This window comes from Desmodus rotundus, chromosome 5 (assembly GCF_022682495.2).
Source record: "Desmodus rotundus isolate HL8 chromosome 5, HLdesRot8A.1, whole genome shotgun sequence".
NCBI classification, from domain to species: Eukaryota; Metazoa; Chordata; class Mammalia; order Chiroptera; family Phyllostomidae; genus Desmodus; species Desmodus rotundus.
The window spans coordinates 2,500,331-2,526,254 of NC_071391.1; the positions used below are offsets into that span (position 1 = coordinate 2,500,331).

Consider the following 25,924-nt stretch of genomic DNA (forward strand, 5'->3'; position numbering starts at 1 on the left):
TAATGGGGTTACCTTACACCTTTTCGAGAAGACCACTTAGGTCCCATTTACGGTCATCAGAGACTTCGTAGGAAATAACCCTGGTTTCCCAGGAGTCTACTACCTCTCCGGGTGGGCACCCCTGCTCCCCTGCTTCCCCCTGTAACTGCACGTGGGACAGGCCTGACGGTGACACGGGGCCTCCAGCTGGGCCCCCACGCCTAGAGCATGGGACATGTGCCACATGGTCATGGGAGGAGAGTGGGTCACTGAGGCAAGGGAGGGTGCTGTGTCCAGGGGACACTGGGGAGTCTGCTTCAAAGGGCCTGGTGGGTGGGGGACAAGTCAGCATGGCCAGAAAAACTCAGTGGGGGGCCCTGGCAGGCAGAGACTGAGCCCAGAAAACCTAGGTCTGCCCCCTCTGCTCCCAGCTTCTGCAGATGAGGCCAGGTGACCCCACAAGAAAGGGCTCAGCTGCCTCCAGGTCTGGGCACAGACAGGGACGTGTAAGGAGGGGGCCTGCAGGGGCTGATGGGCCACAGCCTGTGCTGACTTAATTCCTGAGTTTTAAGGGACAGTGCTGCTGTGACCCGGGTGAACCCAGGCCGATTCACAGGACAGTCCTTCAGTTTTACCTTCATCACACCTGCCTCAGGGTATAGGCAGCCCCCCGGTGAGGGCCAAAGCCAGGCCCAGAGGGGTCTGGAGGCTGCAGACGACGACTCGCAGAACACGAGCCAGCAGGGTGTCGGAAACCCGAGAGGGGGCCACACCCAGGACGCAAGTTCTGGGCCTGTCCTGGTGATTGCCTGTGGTGTCTGTGGGGGACACCTCGCCCTGTAAAAGGAAGGATGTGCCCACTGGGAAGGCCTGTGGTCTCCATCATCCCCCATCCCCTCCAGGGATGGTGGGAGCAGCTTTGCTAAACATTTCTAAGCTCCACACGGGCTGCCCAGGAGGAAAGTCCTGCTGGTCACTATGGAAACTGGGGAACCAGGCCTGTGGGCCCCCCCACCACTGTCTGGGGGCTCCAAAGCAGAACCCCATGTGAGCAGGAGTGGCGAGTCCTCCGCTGGGCCACCTGGATATTTATTGAAGCTGTCCGTCCCTTGGTGTCCCCACCACGTCCCACTGGCCCCCGCTCTGAGGGCTGCTCCTCAGCTGACCCCAGCCAGCGTGGGCCAGGGCCCAGGCCTCCAGCCCACCAGCTCCTCTGCTCGGCGCTGCCCTTTCCTCCCAAGGGCCGCTGCCACAACCCCAACGGCCAGCAAGGCCTGGAGCTGCAGCGCAGCCGCCCAAACGGGGGCTCTGAGAACCGCAACTCGGATGCGACGTTTAAACACAGTACTTTCTGTTTTGCTGGGAACCCTAGTCCAGAACATTGATGACGTGAGTGTGCCTCCCACCTGACACAGACCGGCCTTTCAAGGCGCACAGCCCTCTCCAGGGGCCGCTTGGCTCAGTCAGAGCTGACAGACCGCCCCCCGCTGGCAGGGTGGGGGAGCTGCGAGAGCTGACAGCACTGCCCTCCACGTCCAACAGAGGAAGGAAAGCCAAAGTGAATCAGCAGCAAGTGGATCAAAAAAAGTTTATTTTGAGTATTTAATTTAAAAAAATCATACCTATGAGGTGAGCTACAGAAATTCAGGTACAATAATTGCATATAAACCCGACCTAACTGTGAAGCTGACGCTGCAGAAACGCCCCAAGGAAGGCGACCTCACCGCCAGTCCTGACTTCCCGGCACCGGGCTGTTCCCCACGCCCCAGGACACTGCTGCCTCTGGGCCTCACGGAGGGCGACGCGCTCCCCACGCGGGGTCCACGGCGCTGCCGCGCGGGGCAGCCTGGGTCAGAGCACCGTCTGTTCACATCTGATTTTTAGTCACTTCAATCCATCAAATTTTATTGTCATTCAAGTTGATACTTTGGCAAAAGAACACAACCCCCTTCCGGGTAAACAGCGTGCGGCAGTTGGGAGTGAAGGCCCGGCGCTCCCACAGCGACACGGCCGTTTCCCGCACACCACGCCTGTGTCTGAGTGGTCGGCCGAGCACAGGCCTTCAAACCCCGGGGGCCGCCTGGGGGCCGGGGCCAGAGACTCGGGAGGGCAACATTTCAGGGGTGGGCTGACCACGCACCTTGGGGACAGCGAGGGACTCGGCAGCCCTCCGGGAGCCGGTGCTTTGGGAGGTGAGGGACCAGGGGCGAGGCAGGGAGATGCAGGACAAAGAGCGGGGTCCTCGCTGAACTGAAGCGCTGCGGGATTTCACGTACGAAAGGCTTTTCTACCTGATGTTCAAACTCACATGCTTTCTTGCAATTTCCTTCAATTTTGACTTTCTACCAGGCCCCTCCCTCCTCCTCCAAACACTGACACTGAAGAGGGACACTGACAGCTAAGGGGAAGTGACTCCTGCCTGGCACCCACTGGGCATCGGCGGAGCAGCAGGCGACACAAGGAAAGATCTCGTGTTTGTCCGGGGGTCTCGCCCGCTGACCATGGGGGCGAGGACTCCATGTACTCAGATGAACCAAAGGTCCGGGAAGCAGCTCCGTGCGTGGGACAGTCAATTTGGCAAAACAAGAAAACACCTCGAATGCATGAGAACAGCCCCCACAGCCCTCCCAAGGAGCACGATCACGATACATCAGCGAGTTCTGTGGCGTGGACATCTTCGAAAGCAGCGGCAGAAGTATTAAATATAAAAGCAGCACGGACCCTGAGCCCGCACCCTGAGCGCCGCGGAGGAGGGCACGGCCGGCGGGGAGTGCGGGGCGGGCACCCTACTGCCGCAGCTCCACATAGTTGGCCGGGAAGAGCCCGTACCTGCCCTTACACAGCCCGCGCCACCAGCCGTCATCAATCATCTCGATGTTGGTGATGATGTCGTCGGGGTCGAAGGAGATTTCGTCGTCACCCGCTGGGGGAGAGGCACAGAGAGCGACAGTGAGGCTCAGCGGTTCCCCAGTGGCCACCGGCTGAGAAGGCGGCCGGGGCCTTGGTTCAGGGTCATTAGGGGGCTCGGGCACGGGCACCTGCAGCTGCAGAGCGCGGATGGTGCAGCGTCAGACTGCAGGTGACGGTGCATGCGCGCCTAGGCGGAGACCTGAACTTCTGCTAACTCAGAAGTTACTTCTAAGTAAATTATTTTTTTTAAATGGTATTAACGCTCCAAAAGTCAGATTCTTTAGATACGAGTGACATGGGACACGAGGGCTAGCCCTCCCCGCCCCAGCCCTGCCCGGCCCAGGGCCCCGCTCACCAGCCTGGTAGTCGTAGAGGGCGATGGCCGTGATGCCGGGGTCGTTCTCGTACTCGTCGTAGGCGCTCTCCTCTGAGGGGAACGGGGCAAGGCCTGAGTGAGTCCGCGCTCGGGCTGCGCACCCTCCCACTGGCCGGGCTGGAGGAGCCCGTCGGCTGGCAGCGCCTGGCGCCAGCCGGGAGCACGGGCTGTGGGGCGCCAGGCGCCCTGTGGCAGCAGTTGCACCCCAGCTCCCACCTCTGACACCACCCAGTGAAGTGACCTTGCCAGCTTTGCGTGTCACACCTACATTTTAGCACCGAGCCCTTTTAGAGGGTGGTGTCACGATACGTGAAGGGACATGGGGGACAGGGCGCGTGAAGTCACTGCTAAAGACCCCAGAAGTGCTGGATCCCGGGGCCGGGCTCTAGCAGACACTCTAGGCTTCTATTTCAAAGGCGTCCCAGCAGAAGCCCCTTCCTTCCCGCCCACCGCTGCCTGGTGCCCCAGCAACCCCCAGGGGCCAGGCAGGCAAGGGGGCAGGTCTGTCCTGGAGACGGAGACCATTTGCCCCAAGGAGCAGAGGCAGCTCAGGAGGCAACAGGACGCCCCTGCCCGGATCCAGCAGGGTTCGCACCTCCTTGGTAGTGGCCTGGGGCCTCCGCACTGTCGTAGACGGCCTCGGGGGCGTAGGCCAGGCCCTGCTGGCTGCGGGCCTCTCGGTGGTCTGCCGCCTCTCTGCTATACACGGGCTCTGGCTCGCTGACGGGGCCCCTGCAGCTCGGCTCCGCCTTGAAAGATGCAGCGTCCTGGGGAGAGTCAAAGGGATGTCTCTCATGACCTGTCCAGGTCACTGACACACTTTCTAGTCCCCGTGGGACGGAGAGAAAGCAAAGAACCCACTCCTGGGAGAGCGGCACCGCAGTGGAGTGCAACGGGGCAGCACAAGGCCCTCTCCACTGGGCCGCAGGCTGCGAGGCCGCGACCCGCCAGGGAGCTCGCCCCCAGTGGGCAGAGGGACGGCTCAGGGGAAGGCCCAGGCCGCTGTCCCCGCAGCTCTCTCCTAATCCCTGTTCCCTCTACGCCTGGGCTGAGTCTAGTTAGCTTGAGGCCCTGCAACCCCATGACCTCTGAGTGATGAGGACAGGTGTGTGAGCCGAGATAGCGGCCACAGGGACAGAGCCAACAGATCTGGGGCTCGACCCGGCTCAGAGCTCGTGGAGACACCACAGTGGGGGGTGGAAAGGCAGCCATCACTCCACGATCAGGAGGGTATGTGGGGGGCGGTGGCAGCCTGCCCCTGGGACACAAGCAGTGGGCCACCAGCCACCAATGACGGGATCGAGGAGAAAGGGCCAAGAACACTATCTAGAGAACTGGACATCGAAGAGGGGCTGAGAGAGGGGAGAGCCGGAGAGGCCGGGCAGCAAGGCCACGTGCAAGAGCAGCAGCTGGTGCCGGGGTGTGGACTCTGGACGCGAGTCTGGTCAGGGCCACAGCAGCACCGAGTAAGGGGGATGACGGACAGAGACATTCTGGCGTCACGGCGTCAGGAGACCGCACTGGCGGGCAGCAGGCTGGGTGAGGAGGGGGCCCCGTCCAGCAAGGGCAGAGGCCACGGAGGACAGAGGCTGGATGTGTGCCTGGGGGGGCCAGCCCTGAGGAGGGCTCCAGTCCAGGCCACCCTCTCTGGATGGACACTCTGCAAAGCTGTCCGCAGTGGCACTGAGCCGGGAAGGGTTTCTCTGGGGAGTCAGAGGCTCCTCTGCAAACTGACAACCGACCTCATAGATGGGGCTGGATGGCGGCCTCTCCTGAGCCGGCTGCGGGGTCGGGGACACTGCTGGGCTTTGCTTCTGGGCTCTGGCTTGCTCCTGTAACTGTAGGCGGCAGCAGTCAGAACACTCCCGGTCACCCGGTCACCCAAGCCTCACGCACACTCCCCACAGAGGACGAGCAGAAGAGGGCCGGCACAGGGTCCAGCCCCAGGAGATTCCCGGAGCCAGTGCACTGGGTGACAACGGCCACGCCATCGGGCAGGCCTCCCTGGAGAGGACCTCGGGGCGCCCGGCCCCCCTGCCGCCTCCACACACGCCTGGTTTGAACAATGTGCAGGCAGGAAGGCGACACTGCTGTCAGCCAACGGCCCCTGGCGCAGGCGGGGCAGGTGGTGAGACGGGGACTTTGAGCTGACGGACTGAGACTGGGGGATTGTAATGGGGGGAGTGTGTTTTGCACACGGGAGGGACGTGGGTCTCTGAGGGCCAGAGAACAGGCAGGCTGAGGTGGACGGAGTAGCGGCCCCTCTGAGTTGTCAGTCCTGTGACTTTGACCTCACGTGGCAAAGGGGAATGCAGACGAGGTGAAGGTCGGAGGGGAAGTCCTGCTGGGTGACGGGTGGGGTCACAGCCCACAGGACCTTACAGAGGGTGGCAGGCAGATGACAGACACAAGGACAGGACAATGAAGCCAAGGCCGGGAAAGCCTCAGGGGCCGGAAAAGGCCAGGGGACAGGCAGGCCGTGCCCCGGAGCCCCGTCAGGAGCCCGACACCTGTCAGAACTGTACGATGACCAACACGTATCCTTTCCAGTCACCAAGTTTGTGGTCACTCGACGCAACATCACCGAACCAGTGCTGATGGCTGGGACACTGGGTTTCTCTCCAGGTGGCAGCGGAGGAAACTGAGACCCCACCGGCGGGTGGCGCACCAGGGACACCAGGGAGCTCTGTCCTTGCCAGGCCCCTCTCTAACGGGGGTTCTCACAGACAGCTGGCCCACAGACCCAAGCCCGGCCCGTGGGGCCGGGCGGACTCGCACCCCCCAGCGCAGGCACAGAGGCCCTGGTGCCTGGGACAACCACGGGCTGAGTCCATGGGGCCGAGAGCAGTTTCTTCTCTTTCTCTCTTCACGTCAATGAGCAAAATCACAGCTGACTCCACAGGCAAGCATCTCAGCCCAACAGCACACTCCGCCCGGCCAGGGCTCTGAGCAGAGGGACCCCCGGCTGGGGGACTTCTGCCTCCCACCTGACCAAGGGAGGGGGTGACAGAACTGTGCTTCCTGCAGGGGCCAGGCCAGGCACAGGACGCCACAAAGGCCCTCGTGGCCCCTCTTGGCCCACAGGGTAGAGGGCGCTGCTCCTCAGGGGGTGCTGCCGGCATGGGGACCCCGCCCTCCGGAGACCCCCCCCCCCGCCACTGAGTGGCGGTGTGTGGGGGCTGAGACACACCCCAGGGGTGGAGAGACGAGGGAATCTCAAAGGAAGCAGTGGGAGAGCGATGCTTGACAGCCCCCTCCTCCCCAGCGGCCTGGCCCCGCGCCCCCTCACTCACATCCAGCTGTCTCCGGGCCTCCTCCTGCTCCTGCCTCTCCTTGGCCATCCGCTGCGCCCGCTCCGCTTCTGCCCTCCGCCTGTCCTCCTGGGCCTTCTCCTTCGCCAGGTTTTCAAAGTTAGCTCTGATGTTGCTGGTCTTGCTGTTGGCTGCAGAGGGGAGGGGAGGGGTTTTCCTGGACGTCAGATACCACCGTCGCCCAGAATGGACCAAAGTCCCGCACAGGGTGACCAATCAATCCCACGGAACCAGGCAGCCCCGAACCAACCAAGAGCCGTCCAGCAGCTGCCAGCTCGGCCGCTCACACAACCAGCCCGTCTTGTGTCCACCGCACAGCCGGACAACACGGACACCACAGCCTGGCCTTGGGAGTGTCTCCTATTCCAAACCTCACTGCCTTCTTCACCACACACTCGCGGGGAAAGACCCCGAGCCCCCGAGGGATGATGCTCGAGAGTGCATCTCCCCGGGCGTGGGGGCGGGCACGCACAGCGGTGCTGCACGGGGAGGCTCGGGGACGTCTGGAGGAGACAGGTGTGTGAGCACGAGCTGTGAGCTGGACTCACTGACATGGGCATGTCTGGGGCATGGTGGGCACTTCCTTCCAATGAACAAACTTCCTCCGAGTCGAGAAAACCAGTATGTGCTGCCGCAGGCAAAACCAGACGCTGGGAGCCAGAGCCCACGGCCGGGAGCACGGCAGTTGCCTGGTGTTGCTGTAGGGCCAGGGCCACGGCCACACCGACAGCGGTGTGGGCGAGTGCAGCTTCGCAGGCACCGTATGGTGACGTGAAGCTCAACGCTGGGGAGGGCAGCACGGCCCAGTGACACAGCACTTTCCCAACGACAGCCCGGGCAACACACCGTCCCACGCGGGGAGGCACCTTCGGAACACCACCCGGGCCCTGTCTGTGGGCAGCAGGACGCGGGGGCCCGCAGGGCCTGCGGAGGTGCTGACCGCACCTCGGTTCCAGGGGCCCACCCGGGAGCCCAGGCCGCCCCCCGAGACGACCGTCCGAATGCACGAGCAGCGGCCAGAAGTCAGCAGCCTCCCCTGAAGGAGGTTTGCAGGACTGAAGGAGACGTAAACCAATGCCGCCCTCCTGCGTTTTTGGTTCTGTAGTCATTTTTTATATAAAAACTACTACTGGTTTGTGATAGTTTCATGATTTTCAAGCAAACTAATGACACGCCCCACACGGAAGCTCTTTGGGACCGCCCTGCCTGTGCGGTGGGTCCTGAGACCACCGGGCCTGTGAGCTGCAGGCCGCCCCCCCAGCCCAGCGTAGCCAACACCAGGGGGTGCCCTGCTCCCCGGTTTTAGTTCACCACTTTCTATCTGGTGTAGCGTCTCCCCTGACTAAACGGCATTCTTTGGGGTGCACCCCTGGGACGGAACTGTGCGCCCCGAGACCCTGGACTGCAGGACGCCTCCCCCTCAGCAGTCTCCGCCGAGGACGGACTGCGCGTGCCTGGGCCAGGGCCCACGTGTGAGGGGGGGCCAGCATGTCCATCTGCTCGTGACAAGCAGGTCTTAGCTGAGGCTGCAGGATGGGGACCCGCCCAGAAACCGGTCGAGGTGGTGGGGAGCCCCCCGCGGACGTGCTGCTCAACCAGCTCCGCTGTGGGAAGCACCCCCCACCTTGCCCAAGCAGAACCCCACTGTCAGGGGGCTGTTGCAGGCCGTGTGTGAAAGGTGCCCTGAATCTCCATGGATCTCCCATCAGAAGGGAACGAAATCTTTCCAAAGACACGCAGGACAGCCAGTCTCAGCCCGTCCCTGGCCCCTGGCCCCCCGCAACCCAGGGAGCAGCACGGCACTGCCGGGCCTGCCAACACTCACCAGCTTCGATGGGCACCGTCTTCTGATACGCGGAGGACACCTTGGAGACGTCGTCGAAGGTGGAGGCATTCTACCGAGACGGGAACAGTGGTCAGGGGCACTCTCCTCACACCCCGGGATGGTGGCCACCCTACACACGGACTCCAGCCCACCCTGGAACCTCCGAGAGGACCAGGGGACCCCCGGGATTCACGGCCGCCTCCCTCTCTTGCGAATTAGTTGAGGCACGGACAGTGCTCCAGAGACACACCTGCTGGTGCTCACACAGGCCAGCATCAAAGGGCAGTCCCCCCCACCCCGAGCCTCAGGCTGCCGACTGCACAACCGGGACAAAGCGAGCAGAAGGGCGGGCGCGGAGAGGACCCCTCACTCGCAGGGTCGATGGGGTGGCACTGCACACGATGCCTGCTGCACGTCCTGCCCGAGGCGCCGCAGGGGCGGCTCTCTGTCCCTGCTGTCCCCGGGAACCACAGTCACCGCCGAATGCACGCAGGCCCCGTCCCCTCCGGCCTGAGGCCACCTTCCAGAGCCCCCACGGTCTCCCCCCCGCCCGGTCTCCCCGCACCTCCCCAGGACGGTCTCTTCCACATTAAAAGTCTCATCCCTTCGGGCGCCCGGTGCCCAGGCTCACCCAGACCTGGGGACAAGGTGGGCCTGAACTGGCTGACTCCGTGGCTCCCCTCCCAAGGCCCAGATCCCGTCCACCAACCACCCCCCAAATTCTCCCTCACAACCTCACAAAGGCGTGCTCACCAGGACAAAGGCCACCAGCAGCGTTTCTGGGCACATGGGGACCCTCCCTCCTAGAACTCGCCCTTGGGACCAGCACCACCGGACATGGGGGCGCTGCGTCTCGCTGGGTGCTTCCTTCAGCTCTAGGCCCCACCCCACAGGCTCCCTGGCACCCCACGCCCAGAACAGCAGCCTCTCCCATTGACCTGGTCCACCCACAGCGGACTCACCTACCCCTTGTACCACCCACCTGGGGTGCTCCTGCTCTTCCTCTCCACCCTCGAACCCACCCTCACCCCGCCACACCACCTCGTACCCCCGACAGGCACACCCGTGGGCAGCCAGGGCCTTCTCCATGCAGGTCCCACCAGCAGCACCTTCTGTGACCACAACGACTTGCATGGGCCCACAGGGCTCCAGCCCGGTGGGTGGCTCCCGACCAGCCCCTCCTCCATAGGCCAGGAGCCCCGCCTGCTGTGCCCCGCCCCCAGCCCTGTACCTGCATGCGCCCTAGGCCCAGTCTCCTACCCCCCTCAAAACTGAGCTCAGACTCTCACTTCCGCGGCCCCTCCCCAGCCCCATGCCCCTGTCACAGGCCCCCAGGGCCTGCCACACAGTCTGGAGGTGATGTCCCCTGGGTGACGGCTGTCAGCCCAATAGAAGCAGAACTTAGGGAGGCCAGGTGCAGGGCCAGGCAGGGCGGCCTCCCGCCTCGTTCAGCTGAACTGAGGGAGCTGGAGGCCACACCCAGTGTGGACACTGAAGCAGTTGGAGTGAGGGCCAGAGAGCAATCTCCTGGTCCTGGAAGGGACGAACCTGACAGAGGAGGGAGCCCCAGGGAAGGGGACCCGTGTGTTTCCATGGGAGCAGCCTAGAGACACGCCTGGCTCTGGTGGACGCTGTCCTGAGGACCTGGTCCAAGAACGCATGTGCCTGCATCCCAACACCCGCGGCGGACAGGTGTGACCCGGGAACGTGCGTTCCAATTTGGTTTCCTGCTGACTCTCTGAAGTCAAACAGCCTCCCGCCCCCGAGGTCCTAGCACTGGCCCTCGAGTCTGAATGTCTCGGTGGCGACGGCAGCCCAGCCTCTCACCACCAGGCCTGCCTGGTGGGGACCCCAGACTAGGCAAGGAGACGAGGACAGCACGGCCGTGAGGGGCACAGGAGAGTCGGCCTGGCACCCGCCCGACGTAAACGCCGGCACGTCTGCAATCACAGGGCCGCAGCTGGCACGGTGCGCCGACCCGCCGACGGCAGACGGGAGCTGGACGGGGACACTCACCTTGTCCATCCGGTCCTTCTGCACCCCGTACTTCCCGCCGAAGCCTCTGGAGTAGTCTGCAACGGGGCACAACACAGCGCTGAGTCTCAGGGCGAGGACGGCGCGGGGCTGCGGGCAGATGCACGCAAACAGGCCCAGGAACGGCCCGAAAATGCACCCAGAGCGAAAAGAAAGGAGAGGTGCCCGGCCGTGCATCTTCTCCCCGCAGTGTTCGGGCAGTGGGAGGCAGGAGAGGTGTGAGTGTGCTTCCGCGCTCTCCGGGGACAGTGGCCGAGGGGACGTGGCCAGCCCCGCCAGCGCAGCGCTCTGCTAGCACAGCTCCCCGCCCGCTGTGCCTGTGGCCCCGAGGCGGCCCAGCCACGGGATGTCAAGGGAACCCCACAGGGAAACCCACCAGCCCACTCCTGCACGCGACAGTCACAGCGGCAGGCGGCACCAATGCCATGCGGAGCCTTGGCCATCGCCCTCCGGTCACGGGAGCAGGGCGAGTGTGTCCTCCATCCCTGCCCAGGATGCTGCCTCGTGTCCACACCGGGGCTCCCAGCCCCAGCGCTGCCCTGCAACTCGGGACCTGACTCGCTTCCCAGTGCGTGTCCAGGCTCCACGCCCCACACCTGACTCCCGGCGGCCGTTAGCTAACTGCTCCAGGGGAAACGGCGCCTGCCCTTCAGGCTGTGGCTGCGCACAGCGGGACACCTGCCGCCTCGTGGCCCTGTGTGTGCTGGGGGGGCTCTGGGCGGGGTTACACAGAGATGGAGTCTTCCAGAAACAAAAATGAAGAACAAAGACACCTCCCACTGGGAGCCAGACACCACCAGCACGAAGAAACAGACACCCCACGGAGCAGGCCTGCCCCAGGCCCCTGCTGCCACGGAGGCCCGTGGTCCTCATCGGGGCCCTGAGGCACCTTCCTTGGGGACTCCCCAAAGTCACGGTCAATGGCAAGGGCTCCCGCAGAAGGTCGCTGGGAGACCAGACACCCCGTTCCAGGAGCTAGCCGCACTGTGGGGCTGGGGTGACAGTCACGTTTTACAGAACACACGCCCCAAAGGGTGCAGCGGGAAAGTGAACGGGGAGGAGGGTGCAGGCTACTGCGGACCCAGCTCAGGGCCGGGGGTGGGCCCTGGGTGGGTGGCTCCCTCGGGTGGCGCATCATCCCACAGGCCAAACGGCGGCGGGTTCCACTCCTGGTCAGGGCACGTGCAGGAGGCAACCAGCTGATGTCTGCCTCGGTCTCGTTCTCCCTCTCTCTCTTTCCCTCTTCTGCTTTCTCTAAAGGTAGTTTTTTGAAAAAAACACCCTCGGGCGAAGGTTTAAAAAAAAAGTAATGAAAAGGGTCTAAAACGCCCAGGTGGCCCGACACGTGGCCCTGGTGACTGGGAGGGCTGAGCTCTTAAGTCAGTGCCAGCAGCACTGCACTGGCGGGGGGCATGGGGTGGGGGGGCGTGGCGCAGGCGCGGGGAGCAACTGTGCCTTGCTGGGACTCGTGCTTGGCCGGTCTCTCCTTGTAATCAAACCCCACAGCACAGGAGTCCTGCTTCTCGGACTGAACACTGAATCTGCCTCCGAAACCAGCCTTATAATCTGACGGTGGGGAGAAACCGAGAGGAAGAGCGAGGTTAGGTCCGTGCCAGAAACGGATGGAGAGGGCGGCTAGGTGGGGCCTGGGGCTCACGGGCCAGCTCCCAGGCCCACCACACTCACAAGTGCGCGCACAGGGCTCACGGGCAAGCTCAAAGTCTGGACACTCCAGCCTGCTCCTGACAACAGGTCCGGAGCTGTATTTGAAATAACGCAGTAAGGCCACTCCGTGCTTGGAGGTCTCTCTAAGGCCCTACCCACGCTGCAGACCACAGCGCATGCCTCGGTGTGTGTGAAGAAAGAGACGCGTTATACTCAGCTCCACGCAGGGACGTCACCAGCCCCACCCTGGACGGCGGGCTGCAGGCCGGGCGCCCGTCTGGGTCACACTGCTTTGCCCGGGCAGGGTTTCGTCCTGACAGAAAACACTCCGGGTAGAGGAAGTGTCTCCTTCCACAAACTGTGGCCCACTTTACCACCGAGAGGTCATAGGCTGGGGACACCGCGGGCCCGTGGCTGCACCCCAGGAATGCCCCAGCCGGGCGCAGCCCCCCGAGCAGATGCGCACCCTGCCTTTCCAGCGCCCGCCCGCACAGAGCGGAGGGGAGATCGCTGCGGGAGCTCGAGCTTCCTCAAAACCGGGGGGCACAGGACCCCCCAGACAACGAAGACAAAACCACCATGCCGCAGAGACACGGCGAGAACGCGCGCACTGACCGCGGGGCCACCACGCACACGCCAGCCCGGCCGCACCTTTCTGGGACTCGTGCAGCTGGAGCTCCTCCTGGTGGTCCCAGCCCAGCGCACACTTGTCCTGTCTGTCCGTCTGCACGCCAAACTTCCCTCCGAAGCCTTTCACGTAGTCTGTGGGCACAGAGGGCGGCCGTGAGCCAGGGGGCGTGGGCAGCTCGGGGAATGGGGAGGAAGCGTGTTCTCGAGGCAGCTACCATACACACTCGCCCACCCTGCCCCGGCCTCCCAGCCATCTGCTCACACTCGGGGCCCATGTGATCGGGACCTGCTGCAGGGTGTCTGGGAAACAGCCCCACCTGCGAGTTCAGCTTTGTGAGCAAACACACACAGGACCCATAGGAGAAGCTCCCAGGCCAGGACACCACCACGGTGTCACCACCTACAGACACAGCCCAGAGAGTGGAGATAGGGCCTCTTATTCCATAGCGGCTTCTGGGTCTGCAGCTTTGCGGCCAAAGGCTGATGGAAGACAGACGCCCGCGGCAGCTGCTACGCTCTGGGTCCCGCTCCCACTCGGGCGACCTCCCATCATGTCAGCGCCATGCCGGGGGCCAGGGACAAGGTAACATTGAAGCCACCTTTCTGGGACTCGTGCTTCTCCGTTTTGCCTTGATACTCGAAGCCGACAGCACTTTTATCCACCTTGTCCTTGTCAACGCCGTACTTGCCACCAAAACCTTTGGAGTAATCTAAAAACAGAGAAGCACCGTCTGCACGCCGGCAAGGAGAGCGGTGAGCACGCAGCCTGTGAGGACCTCCACCTCTCAAACAGAACAGAGGTCTCTGAGGCTCCCTGGACGGCCACTGCGGACCGCGGGAGATGCTTACAGGCACAACCCACGTGCAGCACAAACGTGAAGAGCAGTGACACAGCAGGTGGATAACAGCATCCTCCCTTCATCCCAAAGGAGCACGAAATGACCCTGTACCACAAAGCTTTGTTGCCAGGACCAGCCAGAGCAGCAGGCGCCTAGCAGTCCCTGGGCTTCATACACTAAGCGAGCAGGTGTGCGGGACGCCAAGGACGGCTTCCCCCTGCAGCCCCGTCCTGTGGCCTTGCACTTCCGCTCTGCTCAGAGCCTCGTCCCTTAGAGTCACTGCTGCGCAGAAGCACACTGCTGCGTGGACACATAAGTGGGGTGGAAGCGAAGATCAAACCCCTTCTGCAGGGGCGACCTGAGGCCCGTGCCCCCCGACTTCCCAGACTCCACGGGGATGATGGCTGGGCGCACCAGCCGGGAGTGCGCAGCACGGCCCGGCACGCAGGGCACGCTCTGGGCCTTGGAGCGTGGGCTCCAGCAGAGGCAGTGAAGAGGGCGTGGGCAGCAGCTGCACAGGGAGAGCCGAGACCCCGGGACATGCAGGGCTGTGTTCCCTATGCGGGTTGTTTCCTCTTTAAAAGAAACCTGGATTTGTTAAATGTGTGGGCACTCCGTTTTTAAGGGTTGGCGTTTATTTTAACATTGTGAATGCTCAGGCCAGCGAAACAAAAGCTGCCCAGAACCAACCAGGCTGACCCCTGCCCGGGGGGAGCCTCAGCCTCCAGGACACGGGCCCACAGGCGACTGCCCGCTGACGGGACCGCAGGGCGACCTGCCACATCAGCCAGCACGTTTCGGTCCAGGTCCGGGGACCAGCAAGGCCATTTCCAGGACCGTGTTCTTTGAACAACTGCTTGCCCATCTAAGACACAGGCATAGAAACAGTCCCTGCAGGTATCCCTCCGCCGAAAACCCGGATGCCGCCTGAACTGCACACAGCAGAGGGCAAGTGAGACAGGCCACGGAGTTGTTGCAGGGCGGGCGACCGAGCCCCCAGGAGAGACATGGTGGACCCGCCGCACAGACCTGAGAGGAGCGAGGGCGTGCGAACGTCCACGCTGCAACCCCAGGTGCCCAGGGGAGGAGACTCCCGGTGTCTGTGTCCGCGAGTGGGAGCCGCGAGAGGCAGAGCTGCCCGCGGCGGGCGACGCAGACGGACCTTTCTGGGACTCGTGCTTCTCTGTCTTGCCCTGGTAGTCGAAGCCCACGGCGCTCTTGTCCACGCGGTCGGCCTGCACGCCGTACTTGCCGCCGAAGCCACTCGAGTAGTCTGGGGGAAAAGGGGCCAGAGACGGACACACGGCCGCTGTGGTGGGACTCGGCCAGGGTGCGACCCACCCAGAGGCCCAGCGCACACTGCAAAGCACACAAGAAGCCACCACTGCCACACAAGTGACACCGGACACCAAGCAGCCAGGCCCTTCTGTCAGAGGACACCACTTGCACGCCAGCAGGGGGAGCGGCCCCCTTGCACCCACCCCACCTGGGAGACGGGCTGTTCCAATGAAGGACAGCAGGCCCAGAAGGCTACACATGGGCCCGTCCCAGAAAAGACCCTCCTGCCCACAACGTTCAGACCAGGGCGACCCGGCGCTGACACCCGGAGCACTCGCCCAGTGCCCGGGTGCCCTGGTGAGGCAGGGAGCCTACGGGGACCCTCACGGGCTCCGAGGGACGTACGCTGAGGCGAGTGCACCCTGACACAGGCCAGCAGGGCCGTGCCCACGGCCAGGGAGGTGATGGCCACGATCCTATGGGGGGAGGGGGTAGCATTTGGCCCACAAAGTCGTACAGCGAGCCACGGTGGGGACCCCACTCCATGGATGCTGACAGCAGGTACCAGGCCTGGTGAGTGGTGTGGCAGAGACCATGCGTCACACAGCACACCACGTGGGCCCCACTGTGCTGAGGACCGCCACTCCCCAAGGTCCCAGGTGCCATGTGAGCTCCCGCCCGCAGGGCGCCCCCAGGCAGAGGCCCTACCTTTCTGGGAGGCGTGTTTCTCTGTTTTCCCCTGGTACTCGAAGCCCACAGCAGACTGCAAGACAGGACACGGGGAAATGCGTTAAGTGCCCCCGACAGCCCGTCTGCACCCCCGAGGCCCAGGGGACCTTCAGAGATGTGCACCACGCCGTCCTCCGCAGGGCTGGCCAATGCCCCAAGCTCTGGCGTCTTGGATTTGCTTCGCACGCCGTTCATCAGGCCCATCAGCTGTGAGTTCTGCTCACGGGTCTTGGCCCTTTAATGCCACTGGGAAGAGCCATTACCTCCACCGACTCGCTGTCCAGAGGGGCTCAACACTGATCCAGAGAGCAGGCCCCGGGGTGCCCACGCACGGACAGCAGGACCATCTCCCAGACCACGGCTGAGAGGCAGCCCGGCCAGGATGTGGACAGACACCTCGCTCCAAAGTCCAGGCTCTCAAGAGCCACCACACGAAACCAGGGGGTGGCTGAGCCAGAAAGTGAGACGGCAGGCCAGGGCCGGGCTGCCAGTGTCTGCAGGCCAAGCGCAGCCAGCAGGCCGTCAGCTGCCGTGCGGGCCCTGAACACGGCCCTGTCACAGCGACTCCCAGCGGGGAGGGTGGCGGAGATGCCCCCGCCCTACCTGGCACACTCCCGGGCAAACCTAAGGGGCCCCGGTCCGTCTGAGGAGTAGATGGGAACACGGGATTTCCGCAACCAGCACTGAGGAAGGCCCTTACACTCGTCTGTTCTCACCTCCCAACCCAGCTAGCCAGTCACCTCCGAGCCGGGGGCATGGAGGGCCCCGGGGCCCCTCACGCGGGACCGCCGCCCTGCAGGCCCAGAGTCAGAGGCACCTGCGCGGGACCTCGAGAGGCCAGCAGACCCACGTGCACGCTGGCAGCGAACGCTGATCTGCAGGAAGCCGTCCCCGCCCCCCGAGCCCGGGCTCCCAGCAAATCACTCACCTGGTCAACTCTGTCCACCTGGACACCAAACTTGCCTCCGAAGCCCCGGACGGAGTCGACCTGCGAGCAGTGCTTGGAGAGCTTCGACTGGTACTCGTGGCCCACGGCTGACTGCAATGGGAGCAAGCAGGGGGTCACCGGTCAGCCGCCACAAGGGACTGTCCGTGTGAGGTCTCAGCAGGGCAGCCCCCCGTCTGTGCCAGCTGCAGTCTCACCAGAGAGAAGGTGCACGCAAACGGTTCTAGAAACGTGGCCAGAGCGACAGCATGGCCACTTGTCCAGCCTTTTGACTGAACACAGTGTCCCCAACCTCCCCGTGACCGTAGGTTGACCATCATCAGCCTGGGCAAGCACCAAAAGTCCCCCAGGTCTAGGACGTGGCTGAGACATGGTTTGGGGGGCTCTGCGGTGACTGCGTGCGGTGACCGTGTCGTGACACAGCTCTGGCCTGAATCTGAGCTGCACGCAAGGACAGGAGTGGGATTTCAGAGCAGAACCTGACACCAGCAGACGCTCCCCAGAGGGGAGGCGGGCACCTGCTGGGCCCGAGCGGGCTCGTGGGGCTCGGCTGCAGGTGCCCCTCCCCGCCGGGGAGCAGAATGGAAGGAGATGCCCCGCCGGGGAGATAACCCCAACAGCCTGCTCTGTCCTCTTGCCTGGGGGGCGTCAGCGCTCCCCACACCTGGCACTGCCCACGCTGGACACTCCGCCAGCACCTCCGTCACCATGAACACACACTTGTCCGGCCCATGGCCCCAACGTGGGGTGGGGGCTCTCTCCGGCCCAGTGGGCAGAGGCTTCACGTCAACACGCCCCCCAAAGGTCACTGGACACGTGAAGGACGTCAGCATGTCTGATGGCTGCACTTCACCCGCGACGTGAACAAGGGGCCCTCGGATCTGGTTTGGGTCTCCTTCCCATCCCCCATGCAGTACAAGTCAGGCCGCACGTGGAAGTCGGGCAGGGGTGGTGCCAACACCTGCAGCCCGCACACCTGGTCCCCGGGAGCCACCTCCCGCACTGGCGCCCGCCCCCTGCCCCTCTCTAGCATCGCCGGGCCCCTTCAAGGAGCATCAGACAGCATGAGCCCTCGATGAGTAAGGGGAGCCAGTGGAGGGTGGCTTTTGGCAAATCTCATCCTCAAGAAATCGACTCAAAACTGAACGTGGCCAACGGGTCCGAGGGCCTCCTTTGCCAAGCTGGCTGGCAGTCACCGCAGGCCCCCCGCCCCCCACTCACTTTGTCCATCCTGTCCTGCTCCACACCGAACTTGCCCCCGTAGCCATGCGAGGCCTTCGGGCCCGTTTGCAGCTCCTTCTCCTTGAGGGACTGGTGCTCCTGATAGACGTTCTCTCTCAGCTTGTGGATGCTGAAAGGGAAGGCATGCAGCAGGGACAGGGGTCGGACAGGTGTGCCGGGGGCCCCCGGACTTGGCCCGCCCCGCCGCACTCCCTCCAGGCCCTGCCCACGGGCCCCGTGCCCCGGCAGTGCTGGGCCACCTGCCAGGCCACTTAAGGGTGACAGCTCTGCCTGCATGCCATATGGCCCCGCACCCCCAGAGGTGGCCGCCCGAAATGTGAACCCGCCTCATTTACTGCACAGGCAGAGGCGCCACTCGCTTCTGTGGTGGCTGTGCAAGGAGACCGAGTTCTGGCAATGGCACCTGAGGGGGCCCAGTGAGGCGCCCCTCCCGCAGGGTTCCCAGGACGCCGGCTGAGGCCAGCAACACAGCTACCCAGACAGCTCTCGCTGCCCACCACGCCCCAGCCTCCTGCAGGCCCACAGGCATGGGGACAGCTTTCAGGACTCAGTCCAAAAGCCGTGCTTCCCTGTGAACACCGGGGGCAGGGAGACATCACAGCTGTCCCTGCCAGGAGACCCCAGAGGGCATGAAGCCACCTCACTCAGGGCCTTTGTGCCTGGGGGACCCCACGCCCGCCCCGTCAACATCTGGGCGACAGTCGCACACAAGTGATTAAAAAACAAAGGGGGCTTGGACACCTCCTGGCCCTTCCTGAGCCAGGAGGGGAGACACCCTCCCAAAGTCCTGGGGGGACCACAGGGCACAGCGGGCTGTCCCATCACCCACGTGGTCTCTCTGAACTCCAGCCAACCCAGAGGCTGCCTGTTTGCTGTTCTCCGATTTGCCCTACCCAACAGATTTCCCACCAGGGGGAACAGAAGCAAGAAAAGGAACGGGGACCTGACCCATTCAGGGGTCAGCCTAACCCCACCGCCAAGGGCCAATACGGCGCCAGAGCCGAGCCGGCTCCTGGGCCCCTGCCTCTGGCCAGTCCCCGTCCCAGGACATTCCGAGGGGCTGCAGGCGCAGCGGTCGGGGAGGGGCGCCTGCACTGCCCGCCGCCCTCTGGCGTGGATGGCGGGTCTTCCCCGGCCTCATGCGCTGCAGGGATTCGGGGCCGGGCAGGGCAAGCTCTACCCCGGCAAACGACCCACGTAGGTCCCAGGGGTGCGCCCCGAGCCCCGAGCAGCCTGGAATGGAAGTCTGAGCACGTTTTAAAAGTTCCTGTTCTGTGCACTTCCTGACCAGGTGACAAACCGCCCCGGGGCTGGCAGTTTAAGACAGGGCCTGCTCAGGGACGGTGACACGCTTCCCAGCGTTCTGTGCTGAGCTCCTCGTGAGAACGCGAGGCTCGGAACCCAGTGCACGGCGTCTGGTGGACAATAAAGTAACGACACTGTACTTACAGCGCAAGGACCAGGCGTGTAAGGCGCTCGAGGACCTCACCTGTGTCAGCAACGAGCGCAGCACAGAGCCAGGGCCAGCGTGGACCTCGACGGACACAACACGAAGGGGTTGGCCCCCCGAGCAGCGTGTGCACGTGCGTGTGTGTGCACACGCAGGCACAAGGCCCGGCCCGGATTTGCCTGCCCTAGACACAGCAGTCCCGACTGGGCGAACGAGCCGGCCCTGACATGCGAGGGGTCGAGGGGAGCACATAGTTCTTTGTCCGCAGTGCAGGTACCAACCTGAAAGCGGCCTCACCCTGGCCAGCGTGGCTCACCGGGTCGGAGCGCCCTTCCACGCCCCGAAAGGCCCCGGGTCGGTTCCCGGTCGGGGCCCAGGCCTGGGTTACAGGCTCCGCCCCCAGCTGGGGTGGGCACGTCCGGGAAGCAACCGAATGATGCTTCTCTCTCACACCAGTGTCTCTCCCCCTTTCTCTCTCCCTTCCTTCCCTTCCCTCTAAGGTTTAACACGCAGGTCTCTGGGTGAGCGTTCCAAGGAAATGAAAAAAAGAAGGCCCCTTACTCGATGTGCTCCTGGTGCCCAGAGCCCCGCACGGTTTTGGCGCCCCATCGCTGCTCCTTCTCGCTCACGTCGTTCTGAAAGAGACAGGCGTGAGCCCCGCGGCCTGGACGTAAGGCCGGCACCCGAGACCCGCCGCATCGGGCCCCAGGAGAGTCACTCTCAGGGAACGAGAGCAGGGGCACTGGCGACTCACCACGAAGTCGGGGTCGGTCTCCCAGTCGTCGGCGCCGCTGTCGTCCTGGGTGATGGACACGGTGTGGCCTGCTGAAGCCTTCCACATCTGCAAGGACAGAAAGCAGTGACAGGTGACAGGGTGACGGGCACTGGGAGCCACCAGAGGCCACGCACACACTCTTGGCCCACAGCACCACAGCCCAGAGGTGTGCCAGGAGGGCTACGACCACAGGGTCCTTACCACCTCCGTGCTGGACGACACGGCAAGAACATGAGGACACGAAAGGACGCGGTACTGTAGCTGGCACTGTGGCTCAGTGGCAGCAGAAAGACCCCAGAAATGCTCTGGCCTCAGCTCCAGTGAGCAAGTGTCAGCAGGACAGCACAGTCACGTGCGGGCTTCCTGCGCGGGGACGAAGCCCAGCTCCTGTGCAGGTCCCCTCAGTGCCACGACGGGGAAGTTTCACGTCACGTGTGTCTTACCACAATTTCAACAGACAAGAAGAGCGCCACTTTGCTTTCAGATGCTTTCCTAACTGAGACTCTGACCGGTCCATGACCTTTCCAGGTCCATGACCATGACCTATTCCAGGTCCTGTGTGAGCAGGTCGCTTCGCCGCCGGCTATTCTCCTGTGTCACGTAACTCGGACGATGGGCCCCCACCCTCCCCAGCACCTGAACTGAATAGCTGATTCTGTCCACAACCACAAAGGTGAACTCCAACTACGTGTGAGGACAACAGATCCACCTTCCACAACAGCACTAGTCCCATCTCACCTGGGCCAGGAAGCAAGGGAAGGTTACTTCAGCGCCATCACCCTGGGCCCCGCCCAGGTGTCTGAAGGGAGGACCTGCAATTCAGGCCCCTGGGGCGCCGCACTGGGGCCGCTGTGCTCGAATTAAGGCAGGACAAAGGCCCCTCACAAGCCTGAGAACCGACACTGCCCTCACCTGCTCTGCTGGGTCTCAAGTCCAAATTCAAGGTGGCAGTGAACGTGAATCAGGACACTGCTCTCGAATTTCCAGATGGGACTGCTGCCGCCATCACCTGGGCAGGAAGTCACCTGGGCCGAGAGCTGTCCGCTGCCGGTGGGGCAGGACCAACGACGCCCTCCTTGTCCAGGCCCCTCCACCCTTGTCCCCCTCTGCTAGGGTGTCCCAGAGCCTTGCAGGGGTCTCCCAGATATGATCCGCTCTGACACGAATTTAGAGAGCACACGGACTGAAATCTCCACTGGGGGGGCACCCGAGGGTGCCCATTCACGAAGGAAGGAGCAGCTCTCAGAGCTCAGTGGTGGGCCCACAGTGTCTGCCCGCTACAGCACGAGGTCCTGGACAGGGGCTGCCCATCTGAGGGACAGCAGCTCCTGTGTGTAGTTCCGATCCCTAACTAAGGAAACAGGACAAAGGGACCAGAGTCCCTGCAGAGAACCGGGGGACCCCTTCCCCCCCGAGGCGAAGGCAAAAGCACAAGCCTTTGCCCGACGCCTTGCCAGACTCATCAGGGACCCTGAGCAGAGCCCCGCCTGCACTGATCTCCCTGGAAGCCAGCCCCACTGGTGCCACAGAGCAGGGAGACGAGGCTGACGGCTTCCGGTCCCCCACCCTGGGGCTTTCTGCAATCGCCCTCCTCTTTCTAAACCACAGGCAACACTGGGCACTTGCCTTCCTTTCTCACACAAGGACACTCTGGAAAATGGCGGTCCCGATCTCTGCGAACCCAGTGGGACGGGGCTCAGTCAACCGTCCAGGGCACAGAACAGCAGCTGTTCGCCACGCACACACCTTTCTTTCCGGCTGAAGACGAGAGGCTGTTCACAGAGGACACACAGACCCGGTGAGGGCTCTCCAGGCATCTGGGGGCGTCCCGTTTGCAAACAGATTCCGGGAGAAGAGCTCAGAGGGTCTCCGTGGAGAGGGGCTCTGGGCGAGCACACAGGGGTGGAGATCCTCCTAGAAGCCTCTGAAACCCTCCCAAACGCCGAGGATTCACACAGGAATCTCAGAGGCTGAGAAGATCTGGTCGTTACGAACCAGAGAGCTGCACGCTTTTCAGACACGTGGAGAAACTACAGGCAACACTAAGTTTCCAAAGGTCTCTCACTGTGTGACATCTCCTCACCGCTCGCCGAACGGCTGTCTCGGTTGCCAGCACACACCTCGTGTTTGCTGTCACCCCGAGGTTCCCATCCTCTGTCCACTGGGATGTGACATTACTAAAAACAGTACTTTCTCCCTGCAGGGGCCACACGTGGCGGGAGAAGTCACGTGGCCTGACTGCCACGGGGACACAGATGAGGGGCCTCTGTGGGGAGCAGAGGGGAACCGGCTGAGCTTCCAAGGCACAGATCTGGTGACACGGACACGGGGCTGACACCGGGAACAGAGGGGAACGGGCTGTGTTTCCAAGGCACGGGTCTGGTTACTGCGGGGAGATCAGGCTCCGACTCCCCCCCCACCCTCAGCAGCTTTTCCGCAAGGCTACTCACAGCCTCAACTGGGCCCGTGCTGCTGGCCAGCACTGAGCAGATGAACGAAGCCCCCTGGTTCCCAGGGACAAGCCAGTCACAGGCAGCCAGTCACGAGCTGGCCACTCCAGGGAAGGCTCTGCTGGCCCTCCCTGCGCTCCACTTCCTGCTTAGTTCCCACCAAGCCTACAATTTGCTCCTTCTTCCGCCCCAGCCCCCTCAAGAAACCCTGACGTGTGCGTGGGTTGCTTAGTGCATCGGGGCGCCACGTGAAGCTCCATGCCAGAGTCGCTAGGGGTAGGTTCAAATCGACAATAATTCATTACCCTCTCAATATTTAAATTTAAAAATGAAATCACAAAAAATAACTGAAAAATCACAGCTTTGAGTACTTTCTGGATCCAAAGATAATGCCTCTGGGCCCCTACCTCCTGCCGTACACAAAAATTCACTCAAAAATGTATCGAAGACCTAAACACCTGAGCTCAAACTACCGAACTCTTACAAGAAGACAAAGGCATAGATTTTCATGCCCCTGAACCCGGGAGCAGATCTCCGATGTGACGCCAAAAAGCACAAGCGAGAAGAGGAAGCACAAACCGGACACAAGGCAAAACTTGCTGCTTCCAAGGACACCGTCAAGAAAGTAAAGACAAGTCACAGCGGAAGAAACTATTTCCAAATCATTGTCCAGGATACACAAAGAGCTCTTTACAGCTCAGTAATAAAAAGGACAGCCAACCACGTGGACAGACATTTCTCCAAAGACAGACAAATGGCTCACAAGCTCCTCAGAAGACATTCAGTGCCATCGACCACCAGGAAACGCAAGTCAAAACCACGGGGGCCAGCAGTGCTCACCTCAAACCACCCACAGGGCCGCAGTGTGGTGAGCGTGTGCGCAATAAACCAGAACCCTCAGACGTGGCTGGTGGGGGTGCAAACTGGAAAAGCCTGGCAGTTCCTCAAAAGGCTCGACATGGGACCGCCACGGGACCCCAGAGGAAGGAAAACGTGTGTCCTTGCGAAGATGTGCCCGGGAGTGTCCACTGCGGCAGCACGTACAGCAGCCCGAGCTGAAAACAGCCCCAATGCCGCGTTACGTCAGACACGACACGTGCTCTGTCCGAGCAGCGGAGTCTCACTCGGCAAAGCGAAGGAGCGAGGCGCCAACACTAGCTACAAGGGCGACCCGGGAAAACGCTCCTTGCGGAAGAAGCAGACGCAAAAGGCCACGTGTCCTACGGCCCCCTTTCTATGAAACCTCCAGAGCAGGGAAACCTGCACAGAGACAAGCAGCAGATTAGCTAGTGTTGGGGGGGGGGAGGGGTGGCTTTACAGGGTTTCTTTCTGAAATGACAAAATGAACCTGAAATTGATTGTGGTGATGGTCCTATAACTCTGTGAATAGACTAAAAACGATTGAATTGTACCTTTTACATGGGTAAATTATGTGGTATGTAAAGTATATCTTGATAAAGTTGTTAACAACAAAAAAAAACCTTCGAAAAGAATTCCTCTATCCACCATTAACAGGTTAATAGTAAACTTTCCTTGCAAATGCCGCCCCCCCCCCCGCCCCCGCACAGGTTAGGTGTGCGCAAGTGTGAAGTGACCTTGCACGGTCCTAGACACAGTGGAGAATGTCCCCTCCATGGGCGTGGGTGCCTCACATGAGGAATTAGCTTTCCATTAACTCCATTGGCGCCAGAGGAGCAGAAAAGCCGGAGAACACACAGGCGGTGCAGGGGCCAGACAGCACACGGCCGCTCCCTCCTGCAGTCACTCAGAGGACACCCTCCCGGCCTGCCGTGGGCACATTCACCGGGTCCACTCCAAGCGCCCGCCTGCACCGACACCAGACAGGTAAGGCCGGGGGGAGGGGGAGGCAGCTCCAGCTGCTGGGACCTTAGGTTACTGCAACAGGGGGAGGCGGCACCAGCACCCTGCTCAACTCACTCCCCGGCGCACTTTCCCAGAGTCCAAACCACCAAAGAGGTTCCCTTAAAAGTGTTTTAAAGATCAGTTCATCAAAATGCTTCAACCCCAAGTCAGCTGTAGTGGGGGCGGGGAACTCCCAGTTACTAGGGGACCAAAAGCAACTCTGTGCCCCGGCTCTTTACTCTTCTGTCCTGGAGTGGCCTTCAGGGCTCCTCCTGGCTCCTGGAATATCTGGGAATAGCGTCCTGACTGGGGGAGAGAGAAACAGGAATGTCTCCATGCCTGGGGCGAGTGACTCACCGCGGTCAAACAAACTCGGGATTTGGGTCGGGGTAGGAGGGGCCATGGGATCCGACAGACCTTTCCGGGCCTGGGCTGGATCACGCGGTCAGGACCTGGGCGGCGAACCCCTGGCAAAGCACCGGGGTCCAGGCACTGCTGAGCCCGAGCCCAGATGCAGCGCAGGGAGGGAGCGCCCTTCAGGAAGGCTCCAGAGCTGCGTTCAGCGGAAGATGGAATTCTCCCCCGGGAGGCCGACACGTCCACAGGTTCCAGCGGAGGAAGCCCTGACCCAAGGGCTTCATCCGAGACCCTCCAGCGGGAGATCAAGCTCCCGCTAGACTATTCAAGCGATGGAAAGAGGAAAAACAGAAACCCCAAAGCACCTTTCCAGTGAGTTCCAGTGGCCAGTGGTGGGGCTGGCCCCGCTGAAGCGCCGCTGTGCCATACGCGCTGCCGCTTTCCCACTGACCTGATTGTCAAGCCTGCGGGCAAATGCGGTCCTCCCGATCTGAAACCGACCACCAGGACCCCAGCCCCTCCCCCGTGGCCTTCCACCCCTTTCCGCTGAACCCCTTGGTCCGAGAACCCTCCCCACGACCGCGGACCCCCTGTGCGTAGGTCTCCTTTCCTAGCTCCGGGCCAGCCCCTCGGACCCCGGGCCCCTTCCGCTCGGACCCTGGCCCTCCCCTCCTCGAGCCGTCAGCCGCCCGCCCCCGGCCCGGGGAAGCCTCGCCCGCGCTCCCCCCGCGCCCGAAACCGCGAGCGGAAGAGCGGCGAGACCGCGGCGGCCACAGCTTCCTTCCCGTTTCGGGGCTGGCTGCGCCCCGAGGGCGAGCAGAGGAACCGGCGCCCCCGCCCGGAGCACGCCGCGCTCACGCACCGCCGAGGGGTCGTCCGGTCGGGCTAGTACCCAGCTCCCACCGCTCCCGCCGCTCCCAAAGCTGCAAAGGCACCCAGGCGCCGTTCCACTTCCGGTTCCGCGGACAGGGGCGGGGCGGCATCCGGGTCCCGTCGAGGCCCCGCCCCCGTCCGGCACGCCTCGCCCAGCCCGGGACTGGCAGCTGCGGGAGTGGGGAGCCTGCGGGGAGCCTGCGTGGTGCGGCTCTTGGCAGCCTCCCCGCCTCTGCGGCGCGGGCCCCACCCGCCGCCGGCGCCGGCCGAGCCCTACACACGCAGCCAACTTCCGGGGCGCCCACCATGTGCGGACGATTCCGAGAAGAAGCTCCAGATTCACAGCGCTGCGCCGGATGAGAATGGGAAAATGTGCTAGGCCTGGGGTCAGT

At 63.0% G+C, this 25,924-nt stretch overlaps 1 protein-coding gene across 3 annotated transcripts; it reads right to left on the reverse strand.

The window, feature by feature from the left end:
• Positions 1 to 1,550: 1,550 nt before the first annotated feature.
• Positions 1,551 to 25,650, reverse strand: CTTN (cortactin). Of its 3 annotated transcripts, none has more exons than XM_053924588.1 (16): positions 25,522 to 25,650; positions 19,969 to 20,055; positions 19,776 to 19,849; positions 17,744 to 17,873; positions 16,505 to 16,615; positions 15,556 to 15,610; positions 14,732 to 14,842; positions 13,330 to 13,440; positions 12,752 to 12,862; positions 10,418 to 10,473; positions 8,402 to 8,471; positions 6,559 to 6,707; positions 5,008 to 5,097; positions 3,861 to 4,032; positions 3,245 to 3,316; positions 1,551 to 2,902 (listed from the first exon to the last, which is right to left on the reverse strand). In XM_053924588.1, exons 2-16 carry the CDS (start codon positions 20,053 to 20,055, stop codon positions 2,766 to 2,768), a joined length of 1,536 nt encoding a protein of 511 aa, XP_053780563.1. In that variant the 5' UTR covers positions 25,522 to 25,650; the 3' UTR covers positions 1,551 to 2,765. The 3 variants fall into 3 exon arrangements, with proteins under 3 accessions (XP_053780563.1, XP_053780562.1, XP_045039288.1); XM_053924587.1 differs by having other exon boundaries at positions 5,008 to 5,103; XM_045183353.3 differs by lacking the exon at positions 25,522 to 25,650 and adding an exon at positions 21,616 to 21,719 and having other exon boundaries at positions 5,008 to 5,103.
• Between the last annotated feature and the right edge of the window lie 274 nt (positions 25,651 to 25,924).

Bases quoted from the DNA above. Each gene is read 5' to 3' on its own strand.
- CTTN (XM_053924587.1), bottom strand. From the start codon at position 20,055: ATGTGGAAGGCTTCAGCAGGCCACACCGTGTCCATCACCCAGGACGAC. The intron at 5,104-6,558 runs GTGAGTGAGGGG...TGCCGCCTACAG, and splicing joins AGGCCCGGAGACAGCTGGAT to TTACAGGAGCAAGCCAGAGC. The intron at 2,903-3,244 runs GTGAGCGGGGCC...CCTCTCCCCCAG, and splicing joins CCTCTACGACTACCAGGCTG to CGGGTGACGACGAAATCTCC.